General features: G+C 39.9%; 1 protein-coding gene across 6 annotated transcripts in view; it reads left to right on the top strand.

Annotated features, from left to right (window-relative positions):
- myo18ab (myosin XVIIIA b) overlaps positions 1-24959 on the top strand; it is a 154100-nt gene that overhangs the window by 124449 nt on the left and 4692 nt on the right. For all 6 annotated transcript variants that reach the window (XM_022670988.2, XM_022670980.2, XM_049467269.1 and 3 more), the window contains 11 exons: positions 460-570; positions 3491-3595; positions 4794-4940; positions 5961-6074; positions 8826-8942; positions 10382-10465; positions 12403-12540; positions 14183-14368; positions 15209-15348; positions 16170-16214; positions 23406-23528. In XM_022670988.2, coding sequence (XP_022526709.2) covers positions 460-570; positions 3491-3595; positions 4794-4940; positions 5961-6074; positions 8826-8942; positions 10382-10465; positions 12403-12540; positions 14183-14368; positions 15209-15348; positions 16170-16214; positions 23406-23528 — 1310 coding nt within the window. The remainder of the gene's footprint in view (positions 1-459; positions 571-3490; positions 3596-4793; positions 4941-5960; positions 6075-8825; positions 8943-10381; positions 10466-12402; positions 12541-14182; positions 14369-15208; positions 15349-16169; positions 16215-23405; positions 23529-24959) is intronic.

The following is a 24959-nucleotide window of genomic DNA, read 5'->3' as shown; positions in this document are numbered from 1 at the left end:
ATTAGAGCCTGTGTTTTCATGTATGTGTATGTGGCTTGGTGTTAGGGGTGTGCTATATTGTATTGTACACAATAATAATAGTGTCATACTTTTGGAAAAATTATCTATTTATTGGTATTTTTTGCATATTTTATGTGGCAGTTTTATACATACATGGTTTTTAGTACTGTGGTAAATTTTTTGTTTCATTACATACATTTTATGTTACAATGTTATTATTCTTATCATATTATACAAAACTAGAGTCTTTTACGAAATAAACCAAAAATTACAGAGCTTTTTTGTTTCTACTTAATTTTTTAAAACATTTTGTTACAGTGATATAGTATAGAAATTAAGTAAAAATATTTGTAATGTTTTGTTACATTGTCATCACAAACGTACCCTGATAAATTGTGATATTATTGTAGAACCAGAGATTATTACATGATTTTATTTATTTCTTTTTTATTCCTGTAGGCAAAGCTTCGTCTGGAGATGGAGACTGAGAGGCTTAGACAGATGCACTCCAAAGAGATTGAGAACAAAGATGAAGAAGTAGAGGAGATCAGACAGTCCTGCAGTAAGAAGGTAAGACCGCACATTTTCTTTTTTCATGTTGATGCAGGCTTGACCATTGTGTGCTTTCTTGTGTAAATAAACAGTGTTAGATGCACCTCATGGACATGGGCTTATCACTCACTCACCTACCTACTCACCCATGTTATATTTAAAAGATTCTTGAAAAGGGGAAACTATTTGCATTCGAGTAGCTTTTGTGTGCATTTACAATCCAGAAACCCAAACCAGCAGGAGTGTGTGGATTAAAAGAATGCATTTATATCACAATGTTTTTGGAGTCATGTTGTAAACTGTAAGATACCCCATGCTTAACTGTATGTTAGAGCTCTCCTTTTTTCTCCCTGCTGTGAAGTTCTTAGTGTCCATTGTCTTGCTAATGACACACAGTTCATCTTCTTTCTACACAAACCACAAGCTTCTACAGCACAGAAAATAACCAACCTGATGTGCAGTGAAGTTCAGTCTGCAGTCTCAATAAAAATATGCATTAGCCAGTGCTCACATGAAGGAAAACAACTCTGACTTTATATTTGACCGTCTTTACTGAACTTAGCTTTCATTGTAATTGAATTAGATTTTATTTTTTATGGTATTTGACAAAGATTGAGCCACAACACATCCACTCTCGCTGTGTCTTACCTCCAGCAGAATGCTGCACTTCCAGGGGCCGTAGCTAAATTCCTAAAGTAGTAATAATTCCTAAATAAGTAATAAAATATTTGATTAATTTATACTTAATACTTTAAAATTTATACAAATCTAGATTTTTTCTCAAAGGTTAGGGCATTTCTGATTATTTTAGTCATACACCCATCATCCAAAAAAAGTGTTGGATTTCAGTGCTATTAAGGAGCAAGATAAAAGTTACCAGAAACAATAAATTATTACAGTACAAATGTAGCACATGTGTAATGCCACATGCCAGCCATCTCTGCATGGAGCCACAATGGCATCCTTTTGAGGATGAAGGAAAGCTCTGGAGACTCGGGAGTCTGTGTATGAGCGTTGTTCTGATGGAAGAACACACCAGAGTTAGGGGTGTAATAGTACGTGCATTCTTTGCAAACCGTCACGGTACGGGTGTCACGGTTCCGTTCGTGCAAATGCACGAAGAATACACAGTACAGGTAGTCTATAGGAGACTTGTGGAACCAATGAACGTAATGTGGAACTAATGGAGTATTGCAGGCGTAAAGTGTAGTTGTAGCACTGTTGCTATTAGCAACCCGCTACTGTCTCTTTCTCTCTCACTCACGCTGTCACTATAATTAAGTTATTTTATTATTATAAGTTAATAAAGGTGAGGCTATACAGAATGCCGGGCCTCTTTATTTTTTTCCACTTACCTTACTTAAAACGTATCGAACCATGGAGTTTTTACTGACATGCGAACCAAACCATGAATTTTCTGTACCGTTACACGTCTAACGTGTGAATGAACACAGAGAAGGCAGGGCCCCTGATTGCAGAACTTATTAACACAACAATGGGCTCTCAAAGTGCCTGTAATGAAGACCAAAGGTAATCTGGCATCATACAAAATTGGACCCCACACCACGACACCAGGTCTACTGCACACGTGACACATGACCACAAACTGTTGATCTTGGCAGTGAGCAAGACAGTCCGTCATGACTGTCTGGATTTCTTGCGGGTGCATCTATTTTTTTAATGATTACTGTGTAATCAAGGCGAATAAAGTCTTGTGCAATTTTTTTATTTTAATTGCACTGACAAATAAATCGAGATTGCAATTTTAATATGGTAAATCAAGCAGCCATACCCAATTCCCCACATAAACGCAAAAGTAAATGGAAAAGTCATCCTACTTTCACGTCATCCAAAAAGAAGAGTACCAGAAAGCTCCAGCTGGCCCGAGTTACTCTGCCTAAATCATTTAAAGTGCCGAAGCTTGTTTCCAGATAAGGGCCCATTTATTCCAACATTCTAGTGCTCTTGTGCAACATGAGTAAACAAGTCTCAGTCAGCATCATGATGAATAATAAACACGTACTTCAGCTATTCATGCTAATAGTGTGTGTGTGTGTGTGTGTGTGTGTGTGTGTGTGTGTGTGTGGCGAGGCTGGGTGTGTGGGGGCTTCGATAGAGCTGAACTCATTGACATTTTGTATTCGGTGTATAATTTGTAGTGCTGAGGTTTGGTTTCACTCGCGCGTGGTTGACCTCACCCTCCTCCCCACTTAACCAATCAAGCGCTCAGTACAGGGCATCCCATAATTACCCTCGCAGCAATGCTGTCTCTAAGAGATAATGTTCGGCGCAGAGCTGCACGCTGCATGGAGGTGAAAATCTGCTGCAGCACACATTTCGAGTGCTTTCCTATTTAAATGAGGGCTTGTGATGTCATTGTGCCTCATTTAAATAGTCTGATACACACAGATACACATGAACACAGTCTCAATACGCACAAAATAATGCAAAACAAGGGATACAGGTTATATAAGAGAGAGGAGAACAGGTACAGCTCTTTTATAAATCCTTTATAATGGTGACAACAGTACCTTTATTTCTAACATTCATGCACAAAAATCCAATTTTCAAGCATTTCTGTCTCGACAGCAGTGCTCTCGTCCACAATGACAGTGGCCCCATGACTGATCCTGATTTATTCAGCATGAAAATAATGTAAGCCATGTGTCATTGCTATCTCAGACTCAGAATAACAAACAGGCTGAAGGCAGCCTGGAAGAGTTGCTGCTGAGAATGCTTTCCAGCTCTATCAACAAAACACCAAAAGTTTTTTATTTATGAAAGAGTGGTACACGAGTTGTAGAATCTGTTCCATGATAATATATAGGGATTTTATCTGCATTGTTTTTTCTGCAGTTAACAAACATTTTAACAGTTCTTATTGATTTTTTTTTTGCATTTTTGAAATATTTGTGTGTGTGTATGTGTGCCCCAACAGCTGAAGCAGATGGAGGTACAGTTGGAGGAGGAGTATGAAGACAAACAGAAGGTCCTGAGGGAAAGAAGGGAGCTGGAGGCCAAGCTGATGACTGCTCAAGACCAGGTGCATAACACTTGTATACACACATTGTGATTCTCTCTCTCTTTCTCAGGTTATTTTACTGGAATGCCCACTTTTAATACTTGTTGAAACCTTGGTACTGGGTCAGATGTAATATTGTATATTCCAGTGCTTCCACTAAACATCTAACCAGACTTCAGCTGGTACACAACAGGGCAGCTAGGCTAATTCTCAAATGCCCACTGGATACGAATATGAACTTTCGTCTACTGTGGTTAAAAATTCAGAATTACCTGAGGGTTTTCTGTATTGATCTCATTATAGAAAATAAAAATAAATAAAAAAACCTAGAGAAATAATTTATAGTTTCTGTAAATCTCCTAACACCCACATTTATAATACAAGGTCTGCAGTAGAGGCCACAGGGCTATTACTAACTCCTTCATATAGTTGGATATTGAGCAATTGCTGCGTGGAACAGGTCCAACTTTTATGACTAAAACTAATTCTAAGTAATTTAAGCAAGTCAAGAAGTATTTGGAAAAGGCTTTTATTTTTAGGGTATTTGTTTCATATTTAATTAGACATTAATTTATCATTGCAATACTGTGTGTCACAATATCTAGCTTGATATAGTGTGTGTGAAGTTTTTTTTTGTTTAAGCTCTGTAGTTGATGATGAAACTTGCCAATAGAATGATTTTCCAATCAATATGTAAATAAACAAATATTTGTAAGGAAAGCCCAACCATCTAAGCTTAAATCCAACCGCAAGAATACTACACATTGAATGGCATTGCCATAAACAGCTGTAAAAGACCAAGAAGTGTCTTTGCTGTCTTTGGGTAGGTAGCATTTGGGTAGGTCCCCTTTGTGCCCACCTCCTATTCTGCAACTACTGTTAGCATCTGTTAGCTGACATAACTGACAGAATTAGCAAATTAGCACTTAGCACTGTCCTCCACTGATGTGGGATAAGCAGTAGCTTAAAAAGATACTGTGGTACTTCTCAAAGGTAGTACCTTTGAGAATTATTTACCAGTTTTTAAATTACCCTTCTATGTAAGTCACAGGCAACAGGGGGTGGAGTCACGTGATTGCACAAATGGTAGAATTATTTTAAGGGGATAGTATGTGAACACGCAGTGGGGGAAGTATTTACAGAATACAGAAAAACATGGTTAGGAGGCCTCTGTGTAGGTTAGATTTAACATTGTGTTGCTGCATGCTCTCTGTTACAGGTGAGCCACAGAGACGTGGAGGCAGAGAAGCGCCTGAGGAAGGACCTGAAACGCACCAAAGCTTTGTTGGCCGATGCCCAGATCATGCTGGACCACCTGAAGAACAACGCTCCCAGCAAGAGAGAGATCGCCCAGCTCAAAAACCAGGTTCTAACAGCTTAACTTACTGAGCTCTTAGTAGACAATAGCCGCTAACGCTAATGGTCCAGCCTTAGTGCTGGAGAAATTTGGAAGAAACAGAAGTGCTTTAGTCACTCAAATAAACAGTTTTCAGGAGAGAAATATGTGTAGATTAACATTCAGCACTATTTTGTCTTTAAAAGAAAATCTTTTTTTTTTGTTACAGTTTTGTTTACTTAGCTTCCCTGCAAGAAAGTAACAGTATTAAACGTTATCCTGACATAACATTTTGTCATCTGACGTCATGACCAACATTCAACCATAAATTAACGTCTATTGATATTGGTGGCCAGATGGGTTAACTTTACTTGACTTAGTTAGCTACCCCCCACCACCACCCAGCGGCAAAACGTGCTGAATGAATTAGATTCATTAAAAGTTCCTTATAGTATCTCTTAAAATGTGCCTTATAATCCAGTGCGCCTTATGTATGAAAATAGACGTTTATTGATTGTGCACCTTATAGTGTGAAAAAATACCAGATCTAAAGACTATTAAAACTCACTAACTACAAAGTACCAGTCTTAACTCTGACTTGTCAAGAGTCTTGATCCTGACTTGGTCTCAACTACTACAAAGTCTGTCTTAACTCACACTCTACTGCTGAAAAGGATCAGTGTAGACCTGAAAGAACTTGACTAGACTTAATAGTTAGTGACTCACTAACTACAAAGTCTCATTCTAGGCTTAGACAGAGTCTCATCCTTGATGTTTGAATATTGACTTTGACTCTGGGACTGCCCAGACTCTGTCCTAAGTCAGACTTGACTACTACAAAGTCTTTGTAGTAAATTTGGATTCAGACTCAAATGCTACAATTTTATTCTTGACTCAGACTCCAGACTTTTTTTTTAAATATATATATACTTGCAGTGTGTTCACTATTTCCCATCCATAATAGATTTGAGACCTTAGCTTTATTTCTAATGCCTTTTACTCTGGGTCCAAGTACTGACCAAAAATTGTCTGTGGGCATATGTGTTGTAGCTGGAGGAGTCCGAGTTCACCTGTGCTGCTGCAGTCAAGGCCCGTAAAGCCATGGAGGTGGAAATTGAGGATCTGCATGTTCAGATGGATGATATCTCCAAAGCTAAGCAGGCGGTGAGTACAGACCTCATCTGGGATTGTTTGATATCCATTACTGGCCAATCAAAGTTATGTGGGCCTTCATATTTTTACTAAAGTGAGGTGAGAAACAGAAACCGAGAACATTTCAACATCTCCAAGAGACAGATAAACAATCATCTGTCTTCTGTGTAGGAAATGAAGTACCAGAGGGGGGAAATATTGCACACAACCCCACAGTCTCATATATAGAACATTTCCTCCTTTACCTTCAGTGCCAGTCAGGATGTCAGTTCAATTATTTACCGCAGGAAAATGAGTTCCGCCCATAATGGCATGTTTCCGATTCTTCCTCTAATTTGAACAAGACGTATCACCCTGAAATACATTACGCTTTAATAACGCTGTCATGGGCCGGTTCTGCCTCAGCCTGAATGGAGGGATATAATTGAGTTCACACGGCAGCTGGTTGGAAACAGATATTGGGAGTGAGACGGATGGTCCTATTTTGCACACGCTGTTTCGGCCCCTGTCTTTATTATGCCGCTTTCTCTTTACAGCTCCTCTGGAGCGAGAAGCTGTCTGACAGGATGTTGAATTGAGCCGTTTCGTTAGTAAAAGTGCATCTTCGACCGCGGTACCACTGGACTGTTACAGCAGGGTGTTTGTGTTGTATTCTTTACTGTTGTCTGGACGTGACCACTTATTGTCTTTCTCCCAAGAGATGCCCCATTGAGGCCGTGACTGATTCTGGGGCTGCATGCTTTTCCTTGCCTTCTAGCCTTTAGAGGTCTAGTGATATAGAAGTTAAATGGTGATAAAAACTATCTTTATTTATTGACATCCTTTCTGCTGTATGAAATAACTGTAGGAGGAACAAAAAAATAGTATTTTTAGTGCATGGAAGGCACTATGTGACTTTTTTAAATTGAGAAAAACATATATATTTATATAACAGAGCAGCTCTTTTTTTTAACTGCCCTCTGTGTATCTCAGTATAGGTTTTACTTTTACAACTAAAAGTATTTGATAAAAAATGACAAAATAAAGTCAAAAGATTATTTTTTTCTAAACAATGACATTGTCATTTTGTCATATTGGGTTTTGTTGGTATGCCAACTGGAATGTTACAAATGTTATGAGTGCTCAAAAATGTTTATAACATTTTAGTTTTGTAATTGCCTTTTTTATATGCAATAGTGAGAAAGTGGCAAAATTAATTATAACATACAAAAAATAATGTGCACAATAACTACATATTTTTTCTGATTTGGTTTTGGCCAGAAAGTTTCATTTCAGTGCAACCGTAATAATGATGGTAGATTGTGATATAATCTACATATTGTGATGGTACACTGTGACTGATTTTGTTGCAGGTTCTGGAGTCTGACAGTAGACTTTTGATTGCTCTTAAGGACTAAAATTTGCTCATAGTGGCAATTGTAAAAATCATACAAACAGGGATCCAATGGAAATATAACAGTAGGAACATTAGCTTCTTGGATTTCTTGTGAAATTGCCTGATTTGTGTTAGAACATCACCTTTTTTTCTGGCCTCCTATTAATTTTCTCAGAATGCGCGTTTTGGCGCTGAGGAATGAATGAGGGAGATGGAGATAGAGAGAGGAAGAGCTATAGAGGCAATTTTGATTAGGAGGCTGACTTGTGCCTGTCAGATCAAGCAGAGGAGACGGATGAAAAAGATGAGAGGCGATGCTGAAAACATATTCAGCCCCTTGCTTAGTCTGCACCCTGTCCTCGGCTGCTGTAATTGTATTTTAAAGAGCGTTTTGTGTGACTTTGACAACTTATCTTGTTTTTATCCTTCAGCCCATCTCCTTTTGACAAGAGGATTTGGAACAAGTTGGAGGCATGCGCTGGGGGAATTTACAAATGACAGGCAGATTGAATGGCTTTTCTTTGATTTATTCATGTTATAAAGGCTGTGATTTATGATTCATTCTACTGCTGCCTCAATGGCTCCTTTTGTAGTTTCATAAAGTGTTTACTGTTGGTGTTATAGTTTACTACAAAAGACGTGGTGTTGTAAAATTCAATTCTCTGCACTTTAGGAGGCTTTAACTGTTTACTGTGTTCTATAATGCTACTGAAGTACCAAAGTTTAATTTGTTCAATAAACTGTAATCGGAAAGTCTCACATAGGCTGTATAATGGGCAGTTTGAATAAAAGGGAATGGATTCGGGCCATTAAGCATGTTGGAGTGAGTTTCGGCAACACGTGAGTAAGATGGATGCCTCCGTGACTTTGCTGCTTCCAGACTCCATTTGGTTTCTCACTTGTGTGGTAATGAATTCATTAGCATTCTCTGATATCCACATTTTTCATCCCTTATTAATACATTCAGCCCTGACTCTTCGGAGATTGCCTTAATGTATTGTTGAAGTAATTATTATTGAACGGAATTAGACCTCTGATACTCCCAGGGAAGGCAGCTCCAGAAGTGCTAGCGTTAGCCTCTAATTGTAAGAACGTGTAATTGTGCGCAGCTCTCTGCCTCTTGCCTCTTGCTTTCCAAGCTCTGAAGGGCAAGCAGGGGGGGATTATGTGTGGGAGGGCCTGCGGCTCCCAATCCTCAGTCAGCAGGTGAATACAGAATATTACAAACACTCAATCAGAGCCTCCTGCTTGAAATATTGACGTATTTTTTCTTCCAGGCCAAGCTCTTTTTGTTCGACACCACTCTCGTTGAGCTGTTTTGTTGTTCAAAGCACCACGGTTGCCTGTGCTGCTTTCTGATCGTGCTGTGTGTTTTGTGTCCCTTCCAGCTGGAGGAGCAGCTGAGCCGCGTGCAGCGCGAGAAGAACGACCTGCAGTCGCGTATGGAGGAGGACCAGGAGGATATGAACGAACTCATGAAGAAGCACAAAGCCGCCGTCGCTCAGGTAGCCGTCTCAAACCCGTCAAAAAAGGCACACACAGAGCCACTGTCTTCCCCATGTCAAAAACACACTCCAGGCAGGACAGTATGTACACAGCCTGGGGCCCCGCACCACCAGCCTGCCTTCCGCACAAACAGCACCGCCTTAATGGCACTGGTCCCCAGCTGGATGGCAGTATTTTTAGGGTTATTATTTTCTGAAAGCTTGTCTTCACAATGATGTGCTCCTGGAAATTGCACTGCGGCCCGTTCAATGCTTCAGTTTATGTGGGGGGAGGGATGTTCCCTGAAAAACATTTGAGTTGCAAAATGTTTTGCAGCAATTTTGCTCCATTTGAAAGCTGGCCACTTTATTACCATTTCCACCCCTCCCAAAACATTGTCATTTCCCAATGTGATTTTCCATGCCTTTTTACAGTGCCCTATTCATATGAAATCAGACAATCAGATTTGACAGTGTGTAGGTAGAGCCTGAAGTGCTTCTTATTTCATCTTTTGTTTGTATTTGCTGTGTTTCTATTAGAGTACAATTAGTAGAGCAGATTTGTGAGTGTCATTAGGGCAGATCAGGAATGTATTCCGTGGGTTGGTGTGTTGGCATAAAGCTGAAACGAGGGTGGAAGTTGTAAAAAGCTGTCTGCTGTTGCACTGCATTACCATGATTTTCCAGTAGATCTGGCAGAAGAGGAGACATACTTTCTAGCCATTGCACAGCAATACAATTACATTTAAAGCAGTACTATTAGAACATTGGCATTACTTGCTCATGGCCTCCCTGGAGGGCACTGCAAAAGGACACGTTTACACATGCATTTTTGGACAAGCTAAGAGATGCAAATCCGGCATCTGAAGTAAATTAAATGTAAATGTCAGTCCTCACAAGCTGAACTTGAAGTGTCAATAATGGAGACACTATTACTATTTATTGTCAAATAAAAAGCTTTGAGAACACACACCAGGAGGGCAACTTGGCAACCATGGGGCAATTTGGTCCCTCACTCCTTTCATCCCCCACTTTCTGCTGGTCTAAAAGATCAAACCCAGTGACCTTCAGGTTCAAAGCTAACTTCTGTAACTTTAGGCCCACTTTACAGATTGTAAATGAACATGCCCTCCCACTAGTCACCTAACCTCTTACCTCTTTCCAGCCCTAGGCTTCATTTAGCCAGACACTCCTGCATATACTCAAGGTCCATTCATATTTAATGTATTGAGACCGAGGCTGGAAACCCCTCCTTCCTCCTCCTGTCACTTATTCACTTTCTCTGCTCTGTTTCACCTACTTGTAGTTACTGTGTCATTTCACACAGCAGTTATGATTTTTGCAGTGAAGGCTTTTAGCATGAAACACCTGCTATGTGTATTACATCGTTCTGTCTGCACATTTATAGCTGCTGTGTGCTGCTGCTGCTGCTTTATATAACACTCTCCCGTTTTGTACAGTCTTCCCAGAGCCTGGCCCAGGTCAGTGAGCTCCAGGCCCAGCTGGAGGAGGCCTTGAAGGAGAAGCAAGAGGTCCAGGAGAAGGTAAGGACATTCAGCTGTTAGTTTTCTACTAAATTAAAAATTATGTATTGAGGTTTATTAGATGGTTATCTTTTAGAATAATAGTGTCTGATCATAAAACAGATTAAAAACAGTTGTATAATATATATTTTTTATTGAACTAATCGAAACGATATATGGATAAACAAGTAATGCATTGTATTAAGTTAACATTGAATTTGTTACTGATAATGTTAAATAACAATGATTAGTAAACAGTTGACAAACAATAGAGATCAATATTTTGGATATATATGTTGATTTCCTGTTGCCTTTCTGCATCGTCCTTTAAGATAAAATCACATTTATAATGCTGTCAGACTCAATTGATCAATTGATGTTGCATTGTTAGCTCTGATTTGTTAGCTCTGCTTTCCATACACAGGTGTCCAAGCTATGCTAAAGGCTAACATATATTATGTTATAGCTTTATATTACTAGGTCCACTGCCTTAAATACTGAGTTAATACACACTGCAGCCAACTACACATTAGTTGATATGTTTTTGCCTTTATTTGCCACATGGGATAATAAATAAATAAATAAATAAATATCTCTGACCGGGCAAAACAGGCAAACATTAGCATTAGCTGAAAATATTTTTATACTGGATGAACCAGTCTACTTCCCAACATTTGGAATTGTAATATATAGTTTGTATTTTGCAAAATGGCATTTATGTTAATAGGGAAGTTTCATTTCGCATCGCAATGTTAACCCACTATTACATAAAAGTGATTAATGCCAGCTTATAAACTTAAACTAAACTTAAGCTAAAATGTTGCGTTGTTACTAATGGCAGGCAATGACATATGAGCTTTCAAGGTAATATCAGTTAATTTTTAAAACCAAAAAAGACCATTTACTCTCCAAATGAGGACGGGTTCTGGAGTCTAGTCTAGTCTAGCCTACTTAGCGAATTAAGCTAACGTGAAGCTCAGTTTGATACCTAATTAGGACCAGCTCTTTTTTTTTCTTTGTTTTGCTGTTAGGTTGAATCAGTTTTGTGTATGCCTCAATCCGGCACAGCCTGTCTTAAATTAATATTTTTGGCCCGGTCTCTGGGAAAAAAAAATCTTCTGTGGTGATAAGGTCAAAACTTATGAAATCTGTGTCTCTGTGTCCCTAAAAAAAGCTTCAAGCGAGAAAGAAGATAAGAATCTGAGCCTGCCTCTCAGCAATTATCCACGCTGTTGCACCAGGCTAATCTGGCACTTACGCCAGATTCTCTCCCTCAGATATAAAAAGCTAGATGTGCTGAAGGGCTGTCTCTTCTCCGGCTGTACAGCATCGGCTCACCCCTCCGGCCTTGTAGAGGAAGGTATTCGACACCTCAAGCTCTTCGCTCTTTGCTCTGGCTTGTAGAAAAAACGTGCAAGGGTTTCATCTCCTTCCTAAAATCCTAAAATAAAAGTTGTGCATCTCTCAGTTCAGACAAACAACGAACACAAGTCTGGCGTAAAGGTCGATAGCAGAGAAATCGTTATTTTCAGGTCTCAATTCTTCACCTCTTTGAAAATAGAGACGAGGGCGCACCCAGTTGATTGGAAAAGCTGGAATTCAGAGGTGCTGAGAGGGCTTCTGTCTGAATAATGGATTCAAAGTGTGGGTAATTAAGTGTCCAATGCTTTATCCTGGGTTGAACTGGCGGACCGGGTCAATGGAGAGCGTCGGCTGCATTCGAGACGCCCTGTGGTGATTCTGTGTAGAGAACTAGAGTTTTTCCTCATTTCAGTCATTGACAGGAACAACAATGTGCTGCTCTGAAGGCAGCACGATTCAATTCGGATCCCTCAGCCAGGCTGCCTATAGAATACTGATGGATTTTGTTGTCTCCATTGTTTGCTATCTCTGTGTGTGTGTGTGAGTTTGTTTTTATACCGAGTGTATCAACTCTCTCTGTGCTTGTGCCCTGTCAGCTCACGGCCCTGCAGAGTCAGCTGGAGTTTCAGGAACAGTCCATGGTGGACAAGTCTATGGTCAGCAGGCAAGATGCCAAGATCCGCGAGATAGAGACCAAGCTGGAGTTCGAAAAGACACAGGTCAAGCGCCTGGAGGTGAGTGGGAGGGACAAGTGCTCACTCACAAGTACTGTGTGTGCATCTTTGTGTGTGTTGAATATTTGTTGGTGTATGTGTGGGCTGCCCGGGCTCAGTAGCAGAAGTGTCATAAGGTCAGCGAGCAGGCAGTCGAAAGTCAGAAAAAGAAGCAAAATAAAACCATACACACCCACCACCTTATTCTTCTCAGGCCATGCTCTCTGACATCTGCATCGGGAGCATCTAAGAGCTCAGAAATCCTCAGAAGTGGCATCAAGTACAGAACAGAACTTTGTTTCCTGTTCAGTGTTTTTGTCTTTTGGAATAATGATGATCTCCCCATCAGATTTGAGAGAGGAAAATAAAACCCACTGCATTTTAGATGGCTTAGCATATTCTATTGTCCAGGGGGTTGACTGTGATTAAACTGTGTTTTCTTCACAAGATGGGCTCTTGCATTTATTCGTGTTACATTATGCTTGCTGCATAAGCTTATCTCCACAATTGTGCTGAAATACATTGTCCTGCATCATTCGAGCAATAGCTTTCTAAGAAAGCTTTTAAGAAAATGGGAACATTTACACAAAGTAAACTCACCCATATCACAAGGTTCCCATGCATTTTGGAAAACATCTCCAGTAGCAGTGAGACTAGGAGAAAAAAGAATTTATGTGAAAAAGAAGAATTGAAGAAGAGTAGTGCAAAAGCCCCACCAGGTCAAAACCATGAATAGCAAAACAAACATGGCAAAACAAGAGGAGTCCAAAAAAGACAAGGGTCAAAACTAAAACAGAGAGCAAACCAGCTACCAGATCCAAATGGCAGTCAAGCAAGAGAAAATGGAAAATAGCAATGGCAGGTCATACATAAGAAAATACAAAAGAGCAATGCTCTGTATGCAGCAGAAATTTACAACATGGCTGTTTATATTCATACAGTATGTTAACCTACACTGTAAAGTACTTTTTGTACATTTTATACCATTTACTTTTTATGTGGAATAGGGTTGAATATATATGTGTCTCATGCCTGGACCGATCAAGAGCTGAGTCGGCGCCGAGCACTTAAAACTCGAGGAAAACAGCAAAACAACAGTAATCGGCTCTTTAATCAGGCATTAAAATGGCTTTTTAAAAGGTAAATAATAGCGTATTTTATGGGATTAAAGCCGTGAATTCAGCTGTAACTGGAAATATCTGTGCAAAAATGTGCTGGACTGAAGTGCACAGCTTTCAACAAATGTGATTACAAGCACGTGCCCAGCCATGTGGATGGAGGCCATACGGTTACCTCGTGTTTAACCGCAAAAATGTATCTTTGAAACTGAACAAGATCAAATGCCAGCATTCTCTAAAATTCTCTAAAAACCCTGTCGAGCAGCTTGTCATGATAGAAAATATAAAAAGAAAGTGCTTAAATACATAGGAAAATATAGAATATATGATGAGTAGGTATTAAATACCTACTACTTAAAATGTGTGTAAACAAAGTCTGGAAAATAGTAGGAACCCTCATAGCTGACTTAATATTAAACTGTCTTTAGTGGAATAGCTTTTCATATCTAAAGATTTCTTCAGATTGCAGCTTTTACTTCTGAAGCCTCTGTTCTGAGGTGGTGAGTCTCTCTTTTAATAGCTCTGCTCTCTTCACTCTGTTCCAGGGTCTGGTATCCAGGCTGAAGGAAAACGTAGAGAAGCTTACAGAAGAGCGTGACCAGCGCAGCACCAGTGAGAACCGGGAAAAGGAGCAGAATAAGCGCCTACAGCGGCAAATCCGCGACATCAAGGAGGAGCTGGGAGAACTGGCCAAGAAGGAATCTGAAGCCAGCCGGAAGAAGCACGAGCTGGTGAGAGCTGCAGCTGAACTTACTGACAAACAAGTACTCACATTAACACACACTCACTGACTGCTGGATCTGGACGCACCAGAGATAATGCTGACTGAATGCAGGGCAGAGTGTGTGAAGCTGGCCACCAGCTGTGATAGAAGTAGGTTGTGATATTAGATGAACAATATTCAATTTCAGGACAAGGTTTAATGCCAGCATTTTCTACGTTTGTCGTAGAAAAGTGAAAAAAAACAAACAAAAAAAAAAACAGCGGACACTGATATTTTTATGCTTTTAGGCTCTGATGTTAAGTAACGGAAACGCCACAAACAAGCATCAAATATAATTAGATTTTTGAGATCCAGCAGTTTTTAATATAATTTACACAGACAAGCCAAGAGACGAGTCACGGGACAGCAGTGTGTAAACTGATCATAAAGTGTTACTTTAGGGGACAGCTCTGGAGTGCCCATATACAGGTGCAAGTTATGAGGTGTTATCTGGTGAGTAAGGTTGAACACTGCAAAAAGAACTAAATCTGAAATTATAAAAGCAGTATATCTTAACTAAGCATTGTAATATTATAAGATTATTTTGCTTATTTTAGCAATTATTATAATTTTTACCTTATTTTCTTATTTAATATTCTGATTATGTTCAAATTTAAGCCAAATTTATTTATTTTTGGCTTAGTATAAGCATGCAAGTCTTCATTTACAAATGTTGTGTCAAATCTGTGCCTTTTTTTAGTGTAATTTATTTATTATAAAAAAACTGATAGTGTACAATAACAGCTCTTGTTATTCTGTAAGAGTAAGTATCAGATGGACCACTGTTTTAATAAGCATGTCCCTGCAGGAAATGGACATTGAGAGTTTGGAAGCTGCGAACCAGAGTCTCCAGGCAGATCTTAAGCTGGCCTTCAAACGCATTGGAGACCTGCAGGCTGCTATCGAGGACGAGATGGAGAGCGATGACAATGAGGACCTAATCAACAGGTAACTGTGTCTGCCTTTGTTTCTGCTTCAGCTCTGTCTCTCTCTCTCTCTCTCTCTCTCTCGTTCTCTTTCTATCTCTTCTCCTCAGCAGTGCAGATGAGCTCATGACAGCTGCAAGTCCACGGAGGAAGAGAACAGTCTGAGTATGACTGAACTTTTGGAACGGGCAGAGTCTCCGCGCTCTCAGTCATCTCTTATTCACACTGCCTGAAATATTGATGAAGTGAAAACTGTTGTGCATAATTGGGGGTTCCTGTTTTAAAATCCGTTCGACTCCATCAGCCGAGTCGTTTTCTTTTGTACTTCTGTGAATTTCCACTCTCGCCGGAGTTTTCCCCGAGTCTTGCTGAGCCGTGTTTGTTTTTTGTTTGTTTATATAGAGGTAGCCTAGCTTGCTGGAGAACATTTCATTTATCTTCAGGCTGGAAAACAGTGCAGTTCTTTGAGTGAGGGAGCGAGCAAGTCAGTGTATATATGTGTGTATATATATATGTGTGTGTGTGTGTGTGAATGATTGGAGAAGGAAACACAGCTAAAGTAAGGCAGAGGTCAGAATCAAGGCATACAGTACATTATTTAGAGATCTTGTAATGCTAGAATCATTTTCACCAGGCATAATAAAAAATCAATCACAAAAAAGATGATCTCATCATCTGGGCTTTTGGTTTAAACCCTCTAGTGTCATTTCTGGCTTTCTGGTTCTGTTCATGTCTTGTCCATTCAGTTTATGTATTGTGTGCCTGTCTCACTTTTCTTTTTTCTTTTCTCTTTGTTCCTTTTTATGTTTGTATGTTTGTTTCTCATCCATCGTTCATCTCCAGTTTACAAGACATGGTGACTAAGTATCAGAAACGAAAGAACAGAACGTGAGGAACCACCAGCACACGTTTGAGCTAATGTTAACCTGGTTTGGACTTGTATTCTCTCCATGGATAATACTGCAGTGTCCATTCAATTTTGATGATATCAGCTTCTCAGCTGTAGGTAGAGCACAGTGTAATTGATTATTAAGTTTGCGGTTTGAAAAACTGTTGGGCCTTTGAACATGACTGATTCTGAGTTCTGACTATGGCTAGCTTTATATACTGAGATATATGTTAGGAGAAGAACTTTATTGTTCAATATAAGAGTATAAATTAAACAAATTACATTATTACATTAGCATGCCAAACATTATGGGACAGAGTGTAGAAGCTTACGATTGCTGAACTGTGGGATGTGGAGCTTCCAGGTGCCTGTCTAGACGCAATACCGCTGGTCACAATCATTACCACACACTGTTCTGTCCACTGTGGGTGGTAATGCTTTCTTTGACTTATACCCTTGTATGCTAATTGCAAGCATGTAATACGTCCCATGCATCTGGCACCCATGATCCAACCATGTTTGATCTGCATATTTTTGATAATTTATGTCACCTTGCCATGAGCAGACTGACTCACTCACATGATAACACCTCACAACTTCTAAAGATGTGAGCATTCTCAAGTTCAAGCCCAATCTGCTGAGGTTATAAGTTTTCATACTGCTGTCCTATAACTTTTAGCATGTCAGTGTATTATTATTAGTATTATTGATAAAAATTTAAACATGTAGTGTAGAATATATACGAAGGGTTTGACAGAGCTGGAGAACTATTGAGAACTAAATCGATCAGGCCTCACTGATACTGCAGTACTTTCCATGGACATGACCATTAACACCACCCACCTACATGGTTTCCCCACCCTTTAGTTTGCATGGGAGCATATGCTGCTGCAGTGCATGCATGCCACCGCTGACCACATGATTTCTCCCCTAAACGCAATTCCCCATCGCACCCTTAACCGTGTGCTTAAAGATAACCTTTCCAGAGCCGCTGTAGTCCGGTTGCAGGTAAGTGTCAGTGTTTTTTGTGTGTCTTTGCCCGGGGTCTGCCCCCTCTAGACTTCTGTAAGCTGACCCCCACGCTGTCCTCTGGAGCTATCAGACACTGCAGAGTCGTGTAGGAACAGTAACATGGGGCAGCCCCTCTAGCTCCCTCTTCTTGTCTGTTCTCTCTCTCTCTCGTCTGTCTGTCTCTGTGTGTTCTGAATATTTCACAGTCTTCCTCCTGGGACCCAGCAGCCTTTGACAGAGAGAGAGGAGGGCGTGTTCCTCATCAATCTTTCAACCAAGCAAAACTAAATAATAGATATCCCTCAAATGACCTACAAAAAGTCCCCCAACATATCTGCCAGCGGCCTCCAACGCAGTACCAGACCCTGACACCCGGCCAATTTTCTTCCCCAGGCACTAGCTGAAGGTCTGCTACAGCCAGCACTTGGTGCAGTTTCCATTTTTAAAGGCCTTGTTAAGTTTTAGTAAGCTCTTTTCATTTCGAATGATTTCCAATGTGTTTAACTTAGATTGCTAATGTAGCGTACACTCTACATGAACTACATGACCAAGAAACCCAGCTCTACAAACCTTCTGACCTTTTGAGTTCATGGTTATGTTAGCAGTATCTTCAAATCATTATTTATAATAAGGAGCTGGTGCTCAGTAGGATTAAACATATATATTTAGGAAATTCCTTCCATTTTCCAGACTTAAAAGTGATTGGAAAGTTGACCTTTAAGCATAGCTGCTGGATGGTATTTTGAGTAGGGGGTTTTGAGCTGGAGATGGGGGCACTTGCTTAGCTATGGATTTGTTTGAGAGGGTTGTAGAGTTTTAGTGGAACTGTGTCAGAGTTTAATTGCTGTGGAAAATGGAGTGAATCTACTGATTCTGTGTTTGCACAGAGTTGCTATTTTCATGGATTGGAAAAAACTGATTATTATAAACATTTTTTTTTTTTTTTTAGGGGTGGGTTTCACCACTGATTTGATTTTCCCAGTTTGATTCGATTCCGATTCACAAGTTATTCACAGTTATTTCAGCTAACAGTTAAACCTTTTACACTGTATGACCGCCTGACACTGCTAGAGCGCCAGCACAGTTTAGCTTAGCATACTAGTAGGGGTTAGCTAAGCACGGCAGCTGCGTTTGGTACTCGGAAATACGGCTAACGCATTTAGATTCCCCGGTGAATCGTCTAACCCGCTAAGCTAACGGTAGCTTCACCCGGTCAGGTCTTACTTTAAATTAAGTGCAGGCAAAAACAACCCTGGAAAACAACTTAAAACTGTGTAAAATGTACTAGTCTGTTAAACACATGCAGCAGTGAGTGTTAATATACACAATAAAAGTACTTACATTTTTACAGAAATTCCCCCACAGTGCTGACTCCTGGGCGCCATCCCTTGTGCTCCAGCCATGCTTAACTGATCACCCCAGCCAGAGGCCGTAGAAAAAAAAAAAAAAAAAAAAGGATGGTCTTGTGAGATGAAATGTGCACATATATGGGGAAAATAGGCTAATTCTTAGGATTGATCGATCTTGGGGTTATGTAAATCGATATCGGATCATTCAAATGAAGATGGATTTGAATCTAAAAATCCATTTTTTTTAAACACCCCCCTAATTATTTTAATAATAGTTATTTTTTTTATATACCTGTTACAGGTATGTTAAAGTCATACGCATGCCATTAGCACCCCTACTTCTCGCTGTTGTACTCATATGCAGTTTCAGGTTACCTTATTATTTGATGATAGATTAAGGAGACAAAATGTTAATTGTTGACTTTGAAAATTGTAGCTGTTAATGTGAATTTTCAAATTCTGAAGATGTGTTGATTTAAGAGTATTTTAACATTTGCACTTTTTAGTTTTGTTAAATCTGTGCATTTCTGCCTTGGTGTAGTCTGTTTGAGGAGGTGTAACAGCACTCACATAAAGATCAAAAGCAATTACACCGAGACCCTTAAAAGGTGGTCTTGGTTTGGTCCCAAATGAGTACTGGGAACGTCAGTTTGTGGCAAGAACATTATCCAGCCTGCTTTTTTGTTTTAAGTTATCAGCTATACTCCGCAGGTTTGAGCTAAATGGCTCTGCAGGTGTAGTTCACCTTTTATGTTACCTGTATAATTACTACAGTTGTGCACAAATGCCCTCTCTGCTGTTGCTCTATGTTAATCTGCAAAAATACTGTATGCACCAGTACTATTACTACTACCAGAGAATATTATCACATAGTTGTTGATGCATTTTGGGCATGTAGTTGGGAACTAATTCTCATAATTATCTTGGGTGTGTTTTTGGCGGAATGTGCAATAAACCAATCAGCATCTCTTGCCATTTCCTTTAAGAGTCAAGTTTGTCTGACTTTGGCAGATTGCTATTTCAGGTGTGCAGCTACCTGGACGTGTCCAATGCTTTTCAACAGAGGAAACTGATCTGCTTGTTCTCGCGCCTTCATTCTGTTTATTGTTGATATAAAAGTTTGCATAGCTGCCAACAGGCACACAAGCACTATGGGTTTGTGCACTGCTGTTTGTCCACATATGTGTGCATAACAAGTGTGGGTGTAGGTGTTGGGGACCTGTTGACAATTAATTGCCAAGATAGCAATGAACGTCTGACTGTTGACATCTGTCTACATCCATTTTAGTCAGTGGTGCACCTGTGTTTTCCGTTGCCAAGATACCAATATGGCAGAAATTTACCTGAACACACCTCACTGAGCATCATGATGTGCCTTGCACATGGTTGTAAGATCAGAAAAGTCAGAGCTCAGAGAATCTTTTTCTTGTTGAATAAAAGTGTAAAAATAAACAGTAGAGGAAGTAGATGTTATCACTATCAAAGTCTACAACTGAGAATTACCCTCATGAGTGTAAATTAAAAAATGATGTACTTCAAAACGCAAGCCACTGGTAACAATTAAGAACAGAAACGCCAGATTAGACTTCATAGAAAACATCTAAAATCCCTGAACAGTTCCGTTGCATAACTAAGAAAGATCAAGGCTAAGATTAATTCCTGTCACAGACGTTGTATAATAGAACACTTCAGTGAAATATTCCAGAGGAATCGGCTGGATGGAAAGTTTCCCCATTAGAGGTGTGAACATGTGAGACTGTAAGGTCTGTGGGAGATCTGTAGAGGCTAATGATAAATGTAAGTGTTTAACAGAGATGTACAACCAATAGAAGCGCATTGTCACAGACAATTAATGTCCCTCGCCGCTCTTCATGGTGTTTGTTTGCTCCCCTGGGCTGTGGTTCAGCTTAACTAATGGTATGCGGTCAAGGACATAAATTGTGTGTGACACTTTGGGTAAGTGCTTGATTACAAAGCGCCTGCTGTCCCGAGGCTTACCACGGTCCTAGCCGGCAAAGCTCCAGGCACACACACACACACACACACACACACACACACACACACACACACACACACACACACACACACACACACACACACACTCTGCTTCTCACCTCGGTCTCTACTCGAGGGATCGGTAAGACCAACTGAGAGCAGAGCCAGTGCCCACACACCAGCACTTACAGCCGGCCTGTGATCTATCTGATATGGCTCTGGGGCTTCTTATTGAACTAAATGTGCATTAGAGTTCAGCAAAATATACACAGCTCTGGAAAAAATTAAGAAACCACTTCAGTTTTCGAATCAGTTTCTCTGATTTAGTTATTTATAGGAATGTGTTTGAGTAAAATGAACATTGTTGTTATATTTTATAAACTCTGGACAACATTTCTCCTAAATTCCAAATAAAAATATTCTCATTTAGAGCATTTATTTGCAGAAAATGAGAAATGGCTGAAATAACAAAATAAATGCAGAGCTTTCAAACCTCAAATAATGCAAAGAAAAGAAGTTCATGTTCGTAAAGAGTTTAACATTTTTATGCATCTTGGAATGTTCTTCTCCAGCAGTCTTACACACTGCTTTTGGATAACTTTATGCCACTCCTGGTGTAAATATTCAGGCAGTTCAGTTTGGTTTGATGGCTTGTGATCATCCATCTTCCACTTGATTATATTAAAGAGGTTTTCAATTTGGTAAAATCAAAGAAACTATAAGAAATTGTTTTAAACTGGTCTCTTTTTTTCCAGAGTAGACAGTCTTAAAATTAACTTTACATGTATCTAAAAATGAGTGCTGTGACATGTTTGGACTTTATTGAGATAGCAAAACTGTGCATCACTTTAATCATATAAAAAATGCTGTGAAAACGAGCATCAGACGAGCAGCCGCAGCCTGAGAGCTAACCTTTACTCCACAGCTCTGAAATAATGAGCTCGGGGGTTGTCCGTAATGTAATTTGGTGGTGTTTGACTGCCGTGGCCTCGGAGGACATCTAAATAATGTGATTATTGAAATCCCAATTAAAACAGAACCGCTAGTCGTGACCTCGTCACAGTATTTCTTTTCTTCACTTGTCGACACGAGAACAGCTGCCGCTACCCTCCGTATTCTCCACGGCTGTTTTATAGTTATTCTGAGCGCGGCGCTGGCCGATAAGTGAACGATAAGACTAATCTGAAGAGGCAGGGAAGCATTGACTTGCAAATCTGGCCAAACATAAATCCCACACTTTTATCTGGGTCTGAGAAATGAGCAAACAGGCCTGGGATTGGGTTAGCCACTCGACGCGTGAGCCATTAATGTGTCCGCTCCTGGGGCCTCTTCGTCTGGGTTTGCCCATCTTATTGACAGCACCGCTGCTCCTCCATCAGCCACATTTTGCGTGTGTTTGTAGAACGGTGGAGTCATGCTGAGCAAAGTTAATTATGGCCCCCAAGCGATGCTCAACCCTTTCAAACCATTGTGGAGATTAGTATTTCTATTCTCTTCCAATTATACTCTGTTGCTTTTTTTACATCCAAGAAGACCCTGCCTGCATATTTTAGTGATTTGTCTGCTCTGCCAGATGCACTTGAACTTAAGAACCACTTTTGGTTCCCTGTAGAACGTTTCAATGAGATACTTGAGTTCAGAAAGGTTCTTCACACTTGTATGTCTCAAAATCAGCTCTTTAAAAAGGGCTGTATATTGAAAAGTTGTTCTGGGAGCCAAAAATGTTTTTTTTAGATGCTCAAGTAGCCAGATAAGCTTTGTTCCTGTTGTTGGGAAATTCCACGTTCAGTCCTGGCAGTGGTTGGGGTTTTACTGTTAAAACAGTGAATTATTACAAAAGATTATTACTTCATTAATTATTACTAAACCATTGTTGTATGGGTTGACTGTTTGGTTCATGGTTTGCGCTATTACGGACACCTTAAGCTTTTAGCCATTGGATTTGCATGGTTTTGTCTAAAATAGCGGTAGAACTACAATGGCTTGCAAATATATTTACACCCTTTGAACATTTTCACATTTTATCATCTTACAACAAAGTGTAAGTGTATTTTATTGTGCTTTTAAGTAATTTCATGACCAAGACAAAATAGCACATAATTGTGAAGTTAAATTAAAACATTATACAGTTTTTACAATTTTAATCAAATAAAAATCTGAAAAGTGTGATGTGTAAAAGTATCCAGCCCCCCTCCATCAATACTTAGTAGAGCTAAGTTACAGCTGCAAATCATTTGGGGGTGTGTATCTACCAGCTATCTACCAGAGCTGGAAATGTGATTTGTATTTACGGCTTCCAATTATCTCATAATGCTACTTATTTTTGCAGGGTTCAGTTGTTTAAGAGTTAAAGAGCTTATATATTTATTTGGCTCCTGGCAGCACATAATTCTACCCTTAAATAGCTATCCACCACCATGCTGCTGTCATATAGAATGACGGCAGTCGTGCCCTGAAGCCTTTACTTAAATTATCATATATCCCTGGGTTAAAAGCTATTTTTGAAGCCATATAAAATATCAAAAAGCCTTTCTAATATTTATCAGGGCCGGTTTCAGTGGTTCTGTGTGCACAGACCACAAGCCCTCTCAGATAAGCCCTCATAGTGTTGGTCCAGAGGCAGGAAGCTGAGAGCGCAATGCTAACACTAACACGCGTGAGGAGAATGGCATTGGAGCTGTGGGGTCTCTGTTAATGCGGCGCATGTTTGGGTGCTGTTGTGTCTGTTCTGTAAAGCTCTGTTACCCCTACCTGATCTTCACACTAACAGGCCGTGCTGAATGTGCTGTAGCTCTGGTTCTGACTCTCCGTCTCTCTGTCTCTGCTTCCTCTCAGCGAGGCTGACTCTGACTCGGGTTCTGAAGTGGAGGATCGTGTGGATGGGGTGAAGTCGTGGCTCTCCAAAAACAAGAGCTCTGCCAAGAACCTGTCAGACGACGGCAGCCTGAAGAGCCCAAGGTCAGTCCTGAAACCCCTCCTGCACTTCTGACCACCAAACACTTTGGATCAAACCCAGTAAACACACACACACACACACACATATAAAGCAGACTGGAAAAAGAGCCTTAGTTTGCTCTGAGGGAGATTTCTGTCTGTTGCTGAAGTGTTTCGCTCTCACTCAGCCACTTGTGCACTCTCCCTCTTTCCCCATCCCTTTCTCTATTTTACTATTTCTTTGTCTCTACATCTTTATTCTTTAGTACTTTTGTTTTTTTTCTGCCTCTGTCTCTACATTGTCTTCTCTACTTTCTACCTCTTTATTATTTTGTTCTGTCCGTCCTGCTTTTTTCTCTCATGTTCTATTTCTTTGCATTCTTCCCCTCATCCCTTTCTGTTTTTCTATTTATTGCTTTGTTGGCACATTTTTATCCTTTATTTATTTTTCTTATTTTTTTTCTCATATTTCTTCCCCTATTATTATTTCCATTTTTACTCACAGCTTTCTCTATTTTTTCAATCTTATTTTTTTTTTACTTTCTTTAATTCTGTATTTCATTCCCCCATTTTCTTTACTTTATTTTAATGTATTCCCTTTTCTTATCCTTACAGTACCTCTAAACTGCCCTTTTTCTTTCTATAACATTTTCTTTCTTTTTACGTTATTTCTCTACGTTTGCTCCACCTCTTTTTTATTTACCCTTCCTCTTATTCATTTTTTGTTTTTCCTGCTGTTTTTCTCTCCCACTCTTTCACTTATTCTACTTATTTTCCTCCTTTTTTTTCTAATGTCTTTTTGCATATTTTTCATTTTACTCAATTATTTCTTCTCTTTTTTCATCCCTCTTAATCCCTCTATTTTCCCCTTTTCAATTTTTTCCTCTTTCTCTCCTTCTGTTAATCACCCCCCACTCTCATTCTCACTGGTCTGATGACAGAAGCTTCTTTAGAGGTACTGGAGTCCTTGGCAGATTTATCGACATGCCTGTTGGCCAGCTGGCATGCCTACCTGCACCCCTCTCCCAGAGATTAATAGATTGAGCCTGCTGGCTGACAGCTTCGATTGCCCTGCATTTGTCTCTTTTCCAGAAGATTTAAGCCTCCCTCTCGAGCCCCTCACAACTTTTAAAAACTTTGGAGCTTTAAATTCCTTTTAATCACACTCCCCATAGAACACATGCTCCAGGAGCTGGCTCCAATCCAGCCTTTCTTTACCATTTCTCCTGGACGTTTATGATAACAGATCATCACGTAAACACAATTAAAGTGTGATTGAGTTGCATGAGCCTCTCTGTGCTCAATTAGCCAAATGATGTTTCGCCTGCAATGCAAATTCAGAGCCTGGAGAACAGGGCTGGTCATTGATTTTGCATAATAGTAAATAAGATCCTGTCTGTGTTTCCTCTCTGGGTCTTTCTCTAATGCATTCTGTTTCCTGTTCTGACAGAAACT

The sequence above is a fragment of the Astyanax mexicanus genome, chromosome 18 (genome assembly GCF_023375975.1).
Source record: "Astyanax mexicanus isolate ESR-SI-001 chromosome 18, AstMex3_surface, whole genome shotgun sequence".
NCBI lineage: Eukaryota > Metazoa > Chordata > Actinopteri > Characiformes > Acestrorhamphidae > Astyanax > Astyanax mexicanus.
The sequence above is the reverse complement of the archived record's forward strand: the minus strand, read 5'-3'. Positions and strand labels throughout refer to the sequence as shown.